The 17,374-nt window shown below is 40.4% G+C and overlaps 1 protein-coding gene across 1 annotated transcript; it reads left to right on the forward strand.

Moving 5' to 3' along the window:
* The first annotated feature begins 3,232 nt into the window (after nt 1-3,232).
* NUP43 (nucleoporin 43) lies at nt 3,233-13,430 on the forward strand. The gene is made up of 8 exons (XM_075266611.1): nt 3,233-3,476; nt 5,871-5,993; nt 6,347-6,424; nt 9,001-9,172; nt 11,895-12,030; nt 12,478-12,629; nt 12,706-12,825; nt 13,076-13,430. Exons 1-8 carry the CDS (start codon nt 3,357-3,359, stop codon nt 13,300-13,302), a joined length of 1,128 nt encoding a protein of 375 aa, XP_075122712.1. The 5' UTR covers nt 3,233-3,356; the 3' UTR covers nt 13,303-13,430.
* Nucleotides 13,431-17,374: the final 3,944 nt, after the last annotated feature.

Consider the following 17,374-nt stretch of genomic DNA (forward strand, 5'->3'; position numbering starts at 1 on the left):
TTTGATAAGACCTGCGTTTCATGGACTGACAGCGTTTTATTAGGATAAATTTATTATCTGTAAATTGTCAGAACATGAGACCTCAGGTACACAAGGCATTTTGTCTCTCTGTATTCGGTGGAGTAGGTGTTCTGGGCGGCTTTGTACGTAGTACAAGGGACCCTGAGGTAAAAAAAAAAACCAAACATCTGCTCACCTTGTTGTGATCTCTGAGGACCAGGACTTACTCTAGTGCCCCTCCTTCTTGGGCTATCCCTACAATAGTCAAACCCTCTATCTCCAGATTTAGATATTTGTCTTCTTATCTGATTTTTATCTGATGTATCATAATAAAAGGAGGATACTTCGGTATCTACCGCTGTAGGGGCTAAATTCCAATATGCCCTATTCTCCCTGAATTCATCGAGGTCCCTGAGAAATTGGAAGTGCTTACTAATTTTTATTAAAAATGTGTGGCATTCAATGTTCTCAATGAGAGTAAACATACATACATGACGCTGGAGTACTACATGCATGTGCAAGACACAGCACACAAGGCTGCCAGCAGGAATGTTGAGCCCCCTCTCTCCAGTATAATGTTCCACGTGGTATATAATGCTCCACAGTGCTCTTCACAGTATAAAATGCCCTGCTGAGCCTCCAATAATGACCTCACATGGAATATAATGTTCCAACCAGTATAATATGCTCTCCAGAACACTGTTTAATACCCCTAAATGGCTCCACACAGTATAATATGCTCCCAGCAGCCCCACAAAATATAATATGCCCCACACAGTATAAAAGGCTCACCATAGCGCCCCTCCCATTATATTGCTCCACAGTGGTCCCACACAGTATACAGTGGTCTCTCACAGTATAATATGCTCCCGAGAGCCCTCCTCTCAACACAGTATAATGATCCACAGGGGCCCCCACACAGCAAAATATGCTCCCGAGAAGCCCCACACAATATAATATGTTCCACAGTGGCCCTAAAAAAAATGAATATGCTACCCAGAGCCCCCTCAAAGTATAACATGTCCCCACAGTGAAATATTCTCCCCAGAAGGCCCCCCAGTATAATGCTCCCCAGTGCTCCCCAGTATATTTCGCCACAGTGGCCCCATACATTATAATATGCTCCTCAGAGGCTCCCCCCTGTATAAGGCTCCACAGCGGCCCCACAAAATATGCTACTCCCCACACTGTATAATATGCTCCACAGTGGCGCCAGTGGGAAAAGCTCTACTTTGTATCTGTACCATTTTGGGCTGTATATGACTTTTTGATCACTTTTTATTCCATATTATCTGAGGTGATATGGCAAAAATTGTTACTTTTGCCATTTTTTCCCCCAACGTTTACGACACGGGTTAACTAATGGTTTGCTTTTATTGTACAGTTTGTTAAAGACACAGCGATACCAAAATATGGAGAAGGCAGCAGCAGTAAGGATCCAACCAGTCAGAGCCAGGGACACAAAATCTGTATCAAACAGGATTATTTAGAAAGATAGCCATATAAATAATCCTTTGCTTCAGGCACAAAATAAGTAAAACACAGCCTTAACTTCAAGCAAGAGAATGTCAAACAAAACCCTGCTCGTCTGAGCACTAACTAAATAATAAAGTACTAGCTGTATGTGTGGCTTACTACCAACCACACAAATAAACAAAAATGGCCCAATACAGTCTCAGTCTCAATACTCTCAGTGTGCCAGGAGAACCCCAGGTAACTCCTCTCCTCAACACCAGGATCTGCCCTGAAGTGCAGGCTCTGCAGCCTTTTATAGCCCAGTAATGACCCAGGCCCTACACCTGGGCTGAAACCTAATCAAGCCCCGCCCTGGACCACACATAGGTCAGAAACCTGGGGACTAATCTATCAGGGCTAATATATCAGTACTCCAGCACACTGCCTGTCACCTTCTCACAAGATATGTAGTGTTTTATACTGTATTGTGTTTTTATACTGTATAAGGGAAAGGGTGCATTTTATTTGTTTTATTTTTAATACTTGTAAATATTTTTTCTTTTTTTACATATTTTATTTCTTCTAATACTTGAACCAAGCGGAACTGCAGAACGGAAACCCAAGCGCAGGTGTGACCCTAGCGTAAATTAAGTTCAATGCAGTATTGGAACTGCAGAGGGACATGAATCTGGGGGCAGAGATGGAGGAGATATGAAACTGGGAGCAGAGATGGAGGGGGGACATGAAACTGGGGGCAGATGAAGGGTGTATATGAAACTGGGGAGAGATAGAGGGGGAACATATAATTTACGGGTGACTGCAGGCAGATTATACTGTGTGCGAGCACATGAAAAATTAATGAGAATGGGCAGAGTCAACACAAAAGTGGGCGGGGCTAAATTTGCTGTAGCGCACCGCACATTTTTTCCCTCTTTCGGTTCTTCAAAAGTTGGGAGGTATGTGATAGGGCTCTATCATTAGGAAAAGTCCTTTTTAACTAAACATATACTTGCATAGCCTTTAGAAAGGCTATTCCACACGTACCTTTTGTATGTAAATCGCCTCAGTAGTTTTTGAATGAGACCGTTTTTATTCTTAGGCTAATTAGTCTCCAGCTTGCATGCAGAAGTCTCAGTGAGCACTGTACGCTATGTGTGAGAGCAGGGAGATGAGTCATCAGCAGCCTGTGCTGTACACATAGCAGACAGTGCTCAGTGAGACTTCCGGGGTGCACGCTGGGGCCTAATTAGCATATGAATAAAAACAGACTCATTCAAAAACTACTGAGGTGATTTACATACAAAAAGTATGTGTGGAATAAACTTTCTAAATGATATGCAAGTATATTTTTAGTTAAAAAGGACTTTTCCCAATGATAGAGCCCCTTTAATAGAGTCAGTCACTTTGGTTGTCTTTGTGGTGTCTTGTACCTCTAACAGGGGTCTCATGAAGGCTTTACATGCTTCCAAAAATCCACCTGCCGATGATTCTCTCCATTAGTCACACATCACTAATCCTTTATAGATTGTGCACATTCGCAGGTAAACTATTATTTATTATTTCCTTCCTAGCTATCAGACGTAGTTCAATACTAAGCAATAAAATCCCAGGAAAAATGGCGCCTTATTCAGACTTCGATACAGACGCCATTTTCTAGAAGACACGTAGAGCTGTCTCACGTCTATCGTCCCTGTTCATTTCACAGCAGTAGAGCTTGCGCTAGTCTGACAGTGCAATAGGCGGGAATAATTTGTGTCTGACGCTTGGGGCTGCTCACAGTAGGAGCCGCACTGTTGCTGTCTGTCTCCCTGAAGTGCGGGAGTTACAAGTTACACTATCTAGAGGCGGTCACTCCTCGCTCTTCATTTCCTGCTAGGTGCCTGGAGAGAATAGACACCACAATGGAGAACATGGTCGCGAAGTATGTGTCACAGAAGATAAGCAAGACTCGCTGGCGCCCGGTACCGGCCTCCTCATTGCAGCAGCCGGATGTGTTTGCTGCGGGCTCCTGGGATAATGAGGTAACGTGCGCGCTGCATGGCATATAGGGCTGACATTGCAGGAATGCTCTCACAGCACAGGGGGCCATTATTAAAGAACACCCTTAAAATGATCACCCAAAGGGTTAACATGAACATCTAGTAGTAAAGTTACAGTCTGATCTCCACATTGCATTTAGGTGACCACCAAGTGACTGACAATAGCTACGGAATGTATTGGCTCTATACAAGTAATAATGAATCCAAGTGCAGGCATTGTGAATGTATACATGGCGGCAGCTGTTCTTCCTCATTGCTGTATCTGCTGAATGTGGCACCTTCAGCAATGCAGGCACATCATCTGGATATGGCGCAGTTCTTCATTCTGGCATACTTCTCTGGGCTCGTTCACATCTGCGCCCGGTCTCTGTTCATGCAGGTTTCCTGCACAAAACTGAGCAGGAGACAGAAACCTGCAGGACTCTTTCATACCCATTCATTTGAATGGGTTTGAAAGATGTCCGGCTGTGAGCGCCGGTGAGCGTTTTATGCTCTCTGCCACAAAACCGATTTTTTAAAATCGTACACAGAGTCGGATATGCAGTACTCTGTGTCCGGTTTTAAAAAAAAAAAACAGTTTCGTGGCGGAGAGCATAAAACGCTTACCGCCACACACGACCGAACCCGGTCTGACAGCTTTCCATCTTCTGCATGCAGAAGACAGAAATCTCAGAATGGACTCCGGGCGCTAGTGTGAACGTAGCGTCAGTCAGAGACAGACACACAAATGTCTGGTGCAAACAGGTTTATTTGGAAAAACAGCAAAAATAAATAAACCTTTACATCAGGAACAGAATAAGCAAAAACAAAATACAGCCTTAACTTCAGGAAAAGGGGCAAACAAAATCCTGCTCGTCCGTGTTCTAACTAAACAGCAAAAAGCTAACTATACGTGTGGCTTACCACCAACTACACGAACAAAACAAAGTAGAACAGTACAGTCTCACCAGACTCTGTTTCGGGACAGACAAAGCTCCTGTTCTCGCTCCCAGGAACTACCCTGAAGTGCAGGCTCTGCTGCGCATAAAACGCTCACCGGCGCTCACGGCCAGACCCGGTCTGACAGCTTTCCATATGCAGAAGACGGAAAGCTAATCCACTTAAAAAGCGGTTACCCTCAGACCCCATATACTGTAATGTGATCCTCCAGATTTCTGCCCAAATGCAGGACTTTTTTTTTTTTTTTCTTCAAGCGGATTCGGGGAGCAGGTGCAGGTGTGAACCTAGCCTTAGCCAGTCACTGACTGCTGTGGCACATGCCTCAGCCTTTGCCAAGGGGGACCAGGAAACGTCAGTCATTTTCAGGATGTTCTCAAATTTAATTTCAAAGTTATCTATTGAATAAAAGCAAGAAAACATAAACAAGGCAAAATAAGAGTAAGTTCACACGGCAGAAACCTTTTCCACCGTGTGACTTTTCTGCGTGGCTAGCTGCAATGGGATGAATGGGTCTAATCGGGGGGGTGTCTCAAGTTGCGGATGGCGCAGCTGACTCAGCTGCAGAATCCGTGTGAAGATAGGGCATGCCACCGCTTCTTTTTCCCGCTAGCTGAAATAAAAGAGAATCACTCCCATTGAAATGAACGGGAGATATTTTGCCATGTGGATTTTGAGGCGTTTTTTCCGCGTCAAAATTCCCCTGCAAAAAAACTCTGTGAACATACCCTAAGAGCATCGAAGACATTCCTGAGAGTAAAGGATACATACATAACATAATACAAATATGCAATGACTAATCCTAAATAAATCCTACAGGACAATAGGGATAAAAAGGTAAATAAACCAAGAACAAAGTGGAAGGGAAAAAGGTTGGACAGCGCTATAGTACATAGGTTAAGGGAGGGGGGGGGGGCCTGCCAAGGGGGAAAGAAAACAACACTCGACCAGAGCTGGAGACAATATGACAGATATTGGGATATTGGACCTATTAACCCATTCCTAAAGTTTCTCATGATATAGAGTAGGATATAACTTCTTTATCCATTGAAGTTTCTGCTCTTTTTATGTGGCGAAGTCAAGGAGGTGGGTAAATGACAAGTTATACTGAATCTACACTATTCCCACAAAACTACTTATAAGATTGGTCTATAACATGCTGCCTGCTGATTAGACTGCATTTCCTATGTGACAGGTTCCCTTTAAAGGAGAACCCAATAGGTATACTGAGCTAGCTATTTTGCATGATGTAATATGGGGTCCATTGTTCCATAGGATATGTCAGATAGGTGGACCTTTGCCTCTTGGATCCACATCTGTCTGACATTTGTGATGCATCCTATATATGCATATACAATACACATACAGTATACATTTGCTTTCAGTGGTCAGAATACCCCTTTAATAAATGTTTTGGTGCCTTTTTTTTTTATTTTGTAGGAAAACAAAGTATCTATCTGGTCTACTGGAGATTTTGGCACAATCAACATGGAGGAAGATTACCTAGCCGACCCCAAGTTGTTATGCGATATCAGACATAAAGGAGATGTGATGGACTTGCAGGTACATGCCAGGTTTTTACAATGTGACTTTAAAATGTCACAAAAATGATTGCATTATAAGTAGAGTATAAAGCACTAGAAGGTTTAGATATTTTCAAGGGAATGGAGAAACAAATCTTTCCCAATTTATTTCTTTATTTTTTTTTCCTCTTGGTTTTGATCATGCAGATACAACTGCTGTCTAAATGTCTGATGTTACTGTATGTCTTGGAACCTCTTGGCAGGGTAAACCATTATGTACAGTTTTATCATGGTATTCCAAGGGGTAAACTATTCCAGGAAAAAAACATATTCTGTTTTTGTGTTTGCTGCTGTTTGATAATCTATAGAGCTATTTTTTAAATTTCTTTTAAGTTTTTAGATCAAGAGAGAATTGTAACTGCCTCGTCCACAGGAAGAGTAACCATCTTTCGTCATCATCAAGGCAATCAGGTAACATCATTGTACAGAATATAGAAAAACCTATAGAGGGGGGCATGGAACTGGCTGTAACCAGGAACATGGACATAAAGCTGCCACCACATTGAAGCCCCTTCCACAAACACCTGAGATACAGTTTATTACAGGGACAGTAAATGCAAATGCTGCAAAGCAAATGTTTGTATAGCATTGTATAGTTCACCTGTCCCGTAACAGGTGCAGACTGGAGGAGGACTTTTGTCACTGGTGAGACCTTCTGGATATAATTGCCTCTTTTGTTATGCATGCAATTTTATGTTTTGTTTTTCTCTGGCTTCTTTTAGGGTGCATAGTACTGTAATGAACCTGTGGTCTTCTGTAATTACTCTTTACTTCTGTAGTACCCTATCCAGTACAGCAAGTGCTTATGATGAGAGCTCCAATATGGAAACCGCTTTATTTATGTCCATGTTCTCATTTGCCTCCTTACTATGAGTAAGGACAGACTATAATATCCAAAATGTATCAGAGGGTTACGTCATTTCCTTTTTTTGTTTTTATTGTTGTTTTATTCTTTGTGTGCAGATACCACTGCTTTTAAATAGGTTTTCCACCTTTCTAATATTGATGGGTTTAGGTACTGTAGAGGTCTTCTATGGGACACTGCTGAAGTATCTAAACCTGGTGCTACATATTAAATGGCGAGTGAGCAACAAAACTCTTAGAATGTAAACATTATCAGGAGCCATGCCATCTTAAACAGCTGAGGTTCCAGCTCTTAGGGTGCGTTTCCACGATGTAATGCGGTGCTGGTTCTGACACGTAAACTCGTGTAAGAGTCAGTGCTGCAAAACAGAATCCCATTGACTTCAATGGGTTCCATTTAGTGCGCATAACACAGTGAAATGAATGGAAGGCTTTTTAACCTATTGATTTCCATGTGACGCACGCTAAATGGAGCCCATTGAAGTCAATGGGATTCTGTTTTGTAGCGCTGACTTTGACACGAGTTTACGTGTCAGAATCAGCGCCGTGTTACATCGTGGGAACGGACCCTTAGACTTGCGGTCTAAAATTGATGGCCTATTCTAAGCATAGGCTATCAGTGTTAGAAAGAATGATAACCCATTTTAGACCTGATGCACACGACTACGTGTTCTGATATGGGGCCAAGTTTACAGCAGAATGCAGTCAGATAACACTCGAAGTGACATCCGGATTAATTCCTTTCCGATGATACAGATGCTTATAAAGCAGGTCCCTATCCTGCTCCATGTTATTGGAACAGAATGAATTGGAAGCCAAAAATAGGGACTAATCAAGAGGCCTCTCAAAATGAACCAAAGACGTAACCTTTATTAGGGTAATATTAATATATTGTGCAACATAACCGGATGACGACCGTAAATAATATTATTGTGTTAAGATTGTTTCCATGGTTCCATGAAAACAATAAGAGCCACTGCCTGTAGCAGCACATGCTGCAGCTCTCTCCTCTTCCCCTGATGATCAGATTCACATAAGATCTGGGGAAAAACGTCCGTGTCGGAGTTCCATGCTCAACTTCTAAATGGCTCTAATTAAATCTATTCGCTGTCTTGTGGTATGCCTTTGTTAGGGCACGTATTCACTGAGATGTCAATAAATGACAGCTCGTGTATGTAGAATATATTCTTTTTATACTACCCTAATAAAGGTTACATCTTATTAATATTGGTTCATTTTGAGAGGTTTGTCGATTAGGGAGCGTTCACACTACCGTCGGTGTCCGACATGTAGTGTACGCTCAAAATCTGTCACGGACACTAGGAGCGGACACTAGATGTGTCCGTGACACCTGTCATTTAGTTGAATGGGCATCGGGTGCGTTCTTTTGCACTCCGTGCCCGTCCTTTCCTGTCTGCAAGAGAAGATGTCCGACTTCTCAAGCGGACAGAAAAACCCTGCATGCGGGGTTCCTCTGTCCGCTTGAGAAGTCGGACATCTTCTCTTGCAGACAGGAAAGGACGGGCACGGAGTGCAAAAGAACGCACCCGATGCCCATTCAACTAAATGACAGGTGTCACGGACACATCTAGTGTCCGCTCCTAGTGTCCGTGACAGATTTTGAGCGGACACTAGGAGCGGACACTACATGTCGGACACCGACGGTAGTGTGAACGCCCCCTAAGTTCCTAATTTCTACACCAGATTAGATGGTGCCCTATAGCGGGATTTTCCTTGTCTCCTCCTTATATATACATCCTGGGATTCCGAGGCTTTCATTTAAACTGGAAGCCCCCATAGACGCACATACATAACGGAATGTACTTGGATGTCACTGCAAGTTTCATCTGAGTCCATTCCGCTGCCAATTTGGTCGTGTGCATGAGTTCTCAATGTATTTTTAACAATGGAATTTTAATTGAAGATTTTTGAGTTGCTGGAGCAGTTTTGCCTTTCTACTAACTTCATTTTTTAACAACAGAATTGTGAGAAACACTTTTGGTGGGGCACATTAGTTATCAATCCCACACTTGTAGCAACATAAACCACACCTTCTTCTATAAACTGTTTGTGCATATTAAAATATTCCAACAATCTTTTTTTTCATTTTCTTTCTTTTAAAGACTCTTTCAGAAAAGCAAAAATGGGAGTATGCGCATCACCATGTTGCTTCTGATGGCAAAGGAGCCCCCTGCACTGGTATCGTGTGTAACAATCCTGAAATAGTCTCTGTTGGTGAAGATGGTCGAATAAATCTTTTCAGAGCTGACAGCAAAGAAATTGTGCGGACAATTGGTATGTTGAGACATGGCAACCCTAAACTTCCAGTTAAACCAAACCCATAACCTCTGTTAAAAATTGGAACTGTTTAATATAGAATTTTTAAAGTAGCACATCTTTAGAGAAATTACATTTGGCCACATTATTTACATTGCTTATTGTGTGTCTAATATGTGGATTTGATGAAATTGGAACCTTAGTTCTCTGGTCTCCCACGCAGCAGCTCTTTTCTTATTCAGCTTCTTAAATTTAAAAGCATTGCGTATATATTATTATATTCTAGTTTAAGAATAGGTCTTCACTATTGGATCGGTGAGAGTCCAGCACCCCTCTTATTAGCTGTTCAGCAGCAGTCGGCATTGGGACAGTCTTCTAGAATGGAGCCAAAAGCATTAGTCTGTTCTGTGTAGCGGCTATACCAGGCTATTGCTGCTTAGTTCCCAGTTAAATGAATAGGAGCTAAGTTGTAATAATTGCACGCCCCACTACACTGAGAATGGAACTTTTGGCTCAATCCCCTGTGTTGGTTTCAGTGGTGGTGGCTGCTGAGAACAGTTAACGAGTGGTGGAGGTGCTTGTGTTTGGACCTCCACCAACCTAACACTGAAACTATATCCTAAGGATAGGTCGCCAATGTCCATATCCCAGAAATCCCCTTTACATATGTCCATTTTAAAGTAGTTCTAGTACATCTTGAAATGTACCTCCAGCTAGAAAACAACTTTTCATAAATATATAGTACAGGTGAATATAAGAAACTTTTGTAATATATCTTAAGTGAAGCAGAAATCATTATTTATTTATTTTTTTTATCATCAGTCTGTCTGTTTTTACATAGAGCTGTATACGAAGGAAAAGGCTGTTGGAATAATACACCAATAACCGCTAAGGCTGTACTGTGACTAAACCACAACAAAAATTGAGGAATCCAAAAAATAAAAATATATATTTTATTGAAAAAACAATAAAAAACAGATACAAAACATATAACATACAATGGAGGGCAACACAGAGGGGTCCGACTGTATAAAAAAACAGTCCAACAGAACCGTACCCCTCTCACTACTGATGAACCGGAGAAATTCTCCCTATATATATGGTATATAATCCTAATTACTCAAATCCTTATAGAAGTAGATAAGTACACTGCACAAACAAAATGCACATATGTAAGATAAACAAGGTGCAAAAAATATATATAGACCTCCAAAAAGATTATAACCCCTATGACAGAGTCCCCATAATTGGGGTATATTAACCATATAATGAAGAGTGACCTGTTAAGAGGTAGATAGGAGGTATAACAATGAATGTCATAGGTTCAAAGTCAATACATACCCATAGACATATTGGCAGTGTAAATAAACCATATGGGGTTAACCCCGGAACATCAGGAGTGAGGGAACCAAGACACCCCGACGCGTGTTTCACCTTAGCGTGGCTTCATCAGGAGGTCCTGATATATATGAGGTCTATATATATTTTGTGCACTTTGTTTATCTTACATATGTGCATTTTGTTGGTGCAGTGTACTTATCTACTTCTATAAGGATTTGAGTAATTAGGATTATATACCATATATATAGGGAGAATTTCTCCGGTTCATCAGTAGTGAGAGGGGTACGGTTCTGTTGGACTGTTTTTTTATACAGTCGGACCCCTCTGTGTTGCCCTCCATTGTATGTTATATGTTTTGTATCTGTTTTTTATTGTTTTTTCAATAAAATATATATTTTTATTTTTTGGATTCCTCAATTTTTGTTGTGGTTTAGTTGCATTAGTTTTGGGGCTACTCGTTTATTATTGATGGATAAATTTGGTTGGTTAAGGCTGTACTGTGAGTCAGGGAGCTCTTCTAATACTCCTGTATCTTCAAGATAAGACTCAGCCATTCCACAGAATGAGGCAATAAATCTGCCAGCCTCCCCATGACCCTTTTCATAGAATTCTATGTGTGAGGTGAATATGGAGACGCCTCTATATAAATAAACAGTCTTGAGTGGAAAAAAAATGTATGTAAGTGTTTTTGTAAGTAGAGGTACGCTTTAAGCCAGGAATCAGCTGGGCAGGCTAAAGCTATGCAGTGACAATGGCTAAAACAGTGGTCTATATCTATGGAAAAAAGTCACATGCATTAGGTTTGGATTTTCTGTGACAGTGGTGTTATTTGACTGATGTTTCATGACAAAATACAACACTTTAGAGGTGCATTTAAATACTTGTTGTGCCACTTTTTGCCCTAGCCTTAAGGTTAGTGTAAAGGATGCCGTCCCACCAAAGCCACTCTGGCATACCTGGTGATTTTTCCTTACTTTCGACTCTCGCCCCAAGAGCGTGTCCGGGTCTTTTAGGATAATATGAAACAAGCTTTCTAATCTAAATCTAAATTTTATATATTTATTAACCCTGAATGGGTCAGTACTAGCCACTTAACATATACAGAAATATATCAGTGGGTGACAAGCAAATACGGTTACTATACAATATAATGCATGAAAATAAAAGGGATTAAAGCAGTAAGAGTTTCTCAGTCTTCTCACATGGCCTCCAGCAATAGAACTTCTTTTGTCCCCTTCTTCTCTGCACCTGGGCTGAGGCCTACTCCAGATCTGCCCTGGACCACAGTTATGTCAGAAACCTGTGGCTGATATATCTGGACTCCAGCACTCTACCTATCACCTTCTCACATTACATAAATCTGATTTGTAAATATAAACTTGATTTTCTTTTTCCCCAGATGATGCAGATAGTAGTACCATCCATGCAGTCATTTTCCTCCGTACTACAGAAATCTTAACAGTTAATTCCATAGGACAGTTGAAGATGTGGGACTTAAGGCAACAAGGGAATGATCCTACACACATATTTTCTGTGTAAGTTTGAATGTAATCATTTAGGGATGTTGGTTTAATCGATATTCACATGAGCAGTCCCATTCTGATTCATTTTTTCACTGCATCATCAGCATTGGTGTTGCATCTTTTTTTTCCCTCCTCTTCATGGAAATATTGACTTTCAGTGGGAGTGTCAGGTCTGTGAAAATGGAGTAGTTTTTCAAATCTGTCCAGTTTTGCGGGCAGATCGGATGAATTCATTATGTACAGACATGTCCCTTAATATGACCATTCAGCAAAATGGGAATGAAGGAAACTTTGAAATTTATGTTTAATACAAAATGTATTATTTTCAAGTGTGATATCAGATGGGCTTTTAAAATGTTCTGAAGATGTACTTTTTTTTTTTTTTTTTTTTTTTTTTTTTATAGTTATTCTTTTGAACAATCCGTGAGATAACTGTCTTGTCTTTCATACACTCTCTAGAACCAATGAGCGTGTGCCATTACACTGCTTAGACAGACATCCAAGCCAACAGCATGTTGTAGCTACAGGTGGTCAGGATGGCATGCTGTGTATCTGGGATGTTAGACAGAGCCGAGCACCAATATCTCTCCTCACTGCCCATGATGCAGAGAGTAAGTTCACATCTATTATATTTGAAGTACATGTTCCTAGTTTGAGAAATAAATAATTCTTAATGTTTTTTTGTAGTGTGGGAAGTTCATTTTCACCCTTCAAAACCTGACCATTTATTCACGTGTTCAGAGGATGGCACTTTATGGCATTGGGACGCATCAGCTGAAGTTATGGAAAGGCCTTCATTTCTTCTGGGTGAGTATATATCAGTAAATGCTGAATACTTTTGTATTATCTGATTATGTCCATTAAAGGATGCTGTCATTTTGCTGAAATTATGACAAAGTGAATTTTGTGAGATCCCCACCAATTTTCCAGTGTCTTGTTGATAAATGATGGTATCTTGCCTGTACTTAGCTAATTGAGGAAAAGCCACAAAAGCATTGCGCACAGTTGCCACATCTGTCTCCCAGGTCTATTAAGTGAGTATCTTCGTATTTCACAGGAGGAAGAGGAAATGTAAACTCGTCCCGTAGCACTGTGGGGCAGTCATTCAGCCAATCATTGATGACCGCTTGGCTAAACAGTGATCCCACTAAAGGACATCTAGAAATTACCAACCTTTTACCCAGTAGCACCCTGTCTGTAAACAGCCTGGATGTTTTAGGAGAATACCTAGTCTGTGGTACTGATGCAGAGTCAATCTACGTTCTCAAGCGACCACTTGCTTAAGCTACAAAGAACTGACCCAACAGATGGACTGGAAAGTGCAGATGATCTACAGATTAAACATACTTTATGAATTCTCATGTCTTTTTATAACATTATTGAAATAAAATGACTGTGATTCAACCGTTAACTAAAAAAAAAAAGGTAAAAACATTTAACATTTTTGATTCATGTTTTTGGCAACTTTAAGCATAATAAACTTTGGAATAACATTTGATTTTCTGGCAGTATTTTGATCATTAATAAATTTTGCATTATATTCCTTTCTGTGAAACCTTGCACTTCCTTTTATCCCTTCTTTCTCTATTGAGACCTGTACCCTGCTTCCCACTGTGTACATGCAGCTGCATATCCATATCCCAATTCTGACTGTATTATAATCAGTGATATCTCTACAAATAATATAGGTAGAACCTATATTCCTGCCTTCCTTTCTCCTCACCAGGTTTCTACGTTTTATACTGTCCCAGATATAACTGTGAGGAATGACCCTCCCCACCACCTCTACCTTTATTTTCCCTGAATTACACACAAGCCTGTACATAGTGAGAATCATGGTAATGTTCTCAATTAAGAAGCAAGGGAAAGAATAAAGAAATGCAGGATTTCACAGGAAGGAGCCAAAATTTGTTAATAAATTATATTACAAAATTTCTTAATGGCACAAATACTGCCAGAAAATCAAATGTTGTTTGAAAGTTTACTATTTAATAAATCAGTAAACTGTTATTTGTAAAAAAAAAAAAAAAAAAAAAAAAAATTGCCTAGTTGTTTTGGTATTTTTATATTGTTTTGGTAGTTTTATTTTGTAACATTTATAAAAGGCAAAGGTAAACAATATATCCCAAGCATGCTTCTTTTAGAGAAAACTCAACACACAAGACTTTTCAAACTATAGACTTTAACTCTTTCTCAACATCTGCTGTACTATTTAAATGGCTGTCATATCTGCCAGGTCTCTGCTGTATAATACAGTGGAGACCCACATCTTTTTGCAGCAATCAGACATATTCCACCTATGTATTAGAAAACGGGTGTTGACTACATTATTGAGTTCCACCATTGTTTTTAAAGAAAGTCTGTCACCAGAGTCTTTATTGAACTCTAAGCACAGTCTGGCTTCCAATGTGGTGATCTAGAAGAAAAAGTATCGTATGCTGATGACATGCTTTTATATCTGGGAGATGTGACTTCCTCGCTCCCACGGGTAATGGCTATAATACAGGATTTTGGGGCTTGGTCTGGACTACGAATAAATTGGGACAAATCGGTCTTGCTACCAGTTGACCCGCTACCGCAGTCGCCACTAACTGACAGACTTCCTTTGCAGAGGGTAGACTCCTTTAAATATCTGGGGGTGGTGGTATCTGCCAGAACTGTGTCGTTTTTGTCTCTAAATTTAGAACTATAAGCACAGTCTGATGGCTCTCGCAAATAACTCATCCTGTTCTGTTGCTGATATATTAGCTTTTGCCTGATATGCTAATGAGCTGTTTCATACCATTGCTGTCATTGCACCTAAGAGCTATGCTTTCCGTTGATTAGTCCCTCCATTCCTGCCTCTTTACTAACTCTCTGTTATAATGCTGCCCTTATCTTAGTAATTCAGGAAGCAGTAGAATTTTTTTTTCTTGATGTAAACCCCAACTATGAACACTCTCTCAACTTGAACAGACCGTCGGGATTGGGATAGGTATAGCTGCATATAAATATTTCAATCCTGATTTGAGTTTTCAGCTAGTGCTATCTCTAAATGATACAGGTAGAACTGCATCCTTAGTATCGTATGAAATATTAGAATCTCCTCTTTATATGACACCAAATCAAGTTTTATAAATGCCCGATAATGCCATTTGACTTTCCCTTACCTTTAGTTTGTGTTCACACAGTTCTGTGCTCTGTACACAATGAGAAGCAGGGGATAGCTCTCAATAGAGAGTTAAAGAAAGAATATAAAAATTTGTCAACACAAATGCTGTCCTGTTAAGTTGTCCTAAACTTTAGTTATATTTAAAAGTGAACCTTTATTTTTACTATATTATGAAATTTCAATTTAATATTGCCATGCTTGTCCACTTCATGCTTCATACACCCACAGTGTGGTGATAAATATAACCGATATTGAGAGAATAAGATTGGAACATTACGCTAATGTATCACACCTCAGTGAACGTCAGTCAGTGCCTTTTTTTCTTTGCCAATTATGTTATCTTTCCCTCCCTGAGGACTCATTTTACTATGTTCTGAATAAAAGAAATACTTTTTATACAAAGAAAAGATTTGCCGTCTACTGATTGGTGAGTGCCCACCCATACCTTCATTACTCTACTATCTGGGACAGCAGCTACGAGGTTTACCATGACAGTCAACAGAAGGGTATTGCATGGGATGAGGTCGGTGAGCACATTTCTTTATGACTGGGCCAAACGAAGCAAGTTATGGCAACAGGTTGGTGAGTATGACAGTGATAGACATGCAGCTGTAATATATATTCATAAAGTTGTTTTAAATTTCTTTGGCCCTTACTATATGCATCAGGATGTATACTACTGTTGGCTCCATCTATAGTATTGTTGGTACTATCACTACAGCTGCTGGCACCATTACTACTGCTGGTACTATTGGTATACTTGTTGCCACTGTTACCATATCTATTTCATACTGTCAGTTACTTGGGTATTCTTTCAAACAAATTGGCCACACTCACTGCATAGACATGTTTGGAGCCTAAAGCCAGCCCTATTATCCTAAATGATCTGGCTCATGTATACTAGTAAAAATAAATAAGAGGCCAGTAGTGCATAGCCAGTATGGGAAATAGATCTAGATTCTAGAAAAGAACAGCCACACTCTCATAAATTTTATTGGTATCCAACTAAAAACATAGAGATACAAATCAGATAACATACATGTATACAAAGATCAGGGGGGACCTTGGAGACCATAATACCAATGATTCCAAGATGGTGTGTAGTATATAAGTAATAATGATATGAAGAATGGATATTGGGCAGTAAATGAGTATGTAGTAACCTTATCACTATATCATGGACCATGCATAAATATCAAAACCTGGTAAATACCATAGTTAAAGTTCATCTATGAGTTCTGCAGGTAGAGTGAAAAGAAAGTGGCTACGACATAATATCACATAGCACTAAAAGTTATAAACCTCCCACCCCGCCATGTAAACTGTCCAACGCACAGTGGGCTTCGTCCAGGGACATGTATGTTAGTATTGGAGGGGGAGCAAACATGGCTGCTGCCCTAGAGCTGCTTTTCTCATTTATTTTCATGCTCTGTAGTTATGATATGAAAGCAACAAAGAGCAAGAACTAATTATTTATTCCTTTGCGTCTTTTGAGCAGGACAATAATGGTGTCCCCTGTGTGCTGGTAGGGAAGGTGGAAATTTTAAAATTATCAAACTAATTACTCCACTCCATAAAAGCAGCCTCCCCCAACGTTCTTTTTGTTTCCTGAGTGGCTGGAGGTCTCTTTTGTCCTCCTTTGTATTTAAATGGATTGTCCAGGATAAACTAAGAATTAACCCTTAAACTAAACCCCCTCCTCCTGACTAACTTCTAATTTACTTAATTTTTTAAAAAAAATTATAATTAGCCATATTCCTGGAGCAGTCATGTCACCACCCCATGGACACTTTCTGATTCCGTTTCACCACTTCTGAAACACGGAACATCACCATTACTCTATCCCCATCAATACTTAGCCTTTCTTTCTCTGGAAACGGCTCCGCCCCTCTTCCTGTCTGCTAGTAGTGGGCAGAACAGGTTAGCTAAGGAGATGGGGAGTGGCTAGTAATGGGCGGGATTGCTAGGCTAGAGAAACGGAGAAGGATGGGAGGGGCTAGTGATGGGCAGGATTGCTAGGGAGATGGGGAGGGGCTAGTAATGAGCGGGATTGCTAGGCTAGTGAGACAGGGAGGGGGAGTTTAATTGAGGGGGAGCTGAGTGAAAGGGAACTAGTGCTAGCAGAAAAAGGAACGCATTGAAGTCAATGGGAGGCTTTTTTTTCAGCACTGAATCTGAAGCGGGTTCCACACCAAATTCAGCGCC

This window comes from Leptodactylus fuscus, chromosome 3, assembly GCF_031893055.1.
Source record: "Leptodactylus fuscus isolate aLepFus1 chromosome 3, aLepFus1.hap2, whole genome shotgun sequence".
NCBI classification, from domain to species: domain Eukaryota; kingdom Metazoa; phylum Chordata; class Amphibia; order Anura; family Leptodactylidae; genus Leptodactylus; species Leptodactylus fuscus.

Coding starts and splice junctions, on each gene's coding strand:
- NUP43 (XM_075266611.1), top strand. CDS start 3,357: ATGGAGAACATGGTCGCGAAGTATGTGTCACAGAAGATAAGCAAGACT. Junction 9,173..11,894: donor AGAAATTGTGCGGACAATTG/GTATGTTGAGAC, acceptor CTTTTTCCCCAG/ATGATGCAGATAGTAGTACC. Junction 12,826..13,075: donor AAGGCCTTCATTTCTTCTGG/GTGAGTATATAT, acceptor CGTATTTCACAG/GAGGAAGAGGAAATGTAAAC.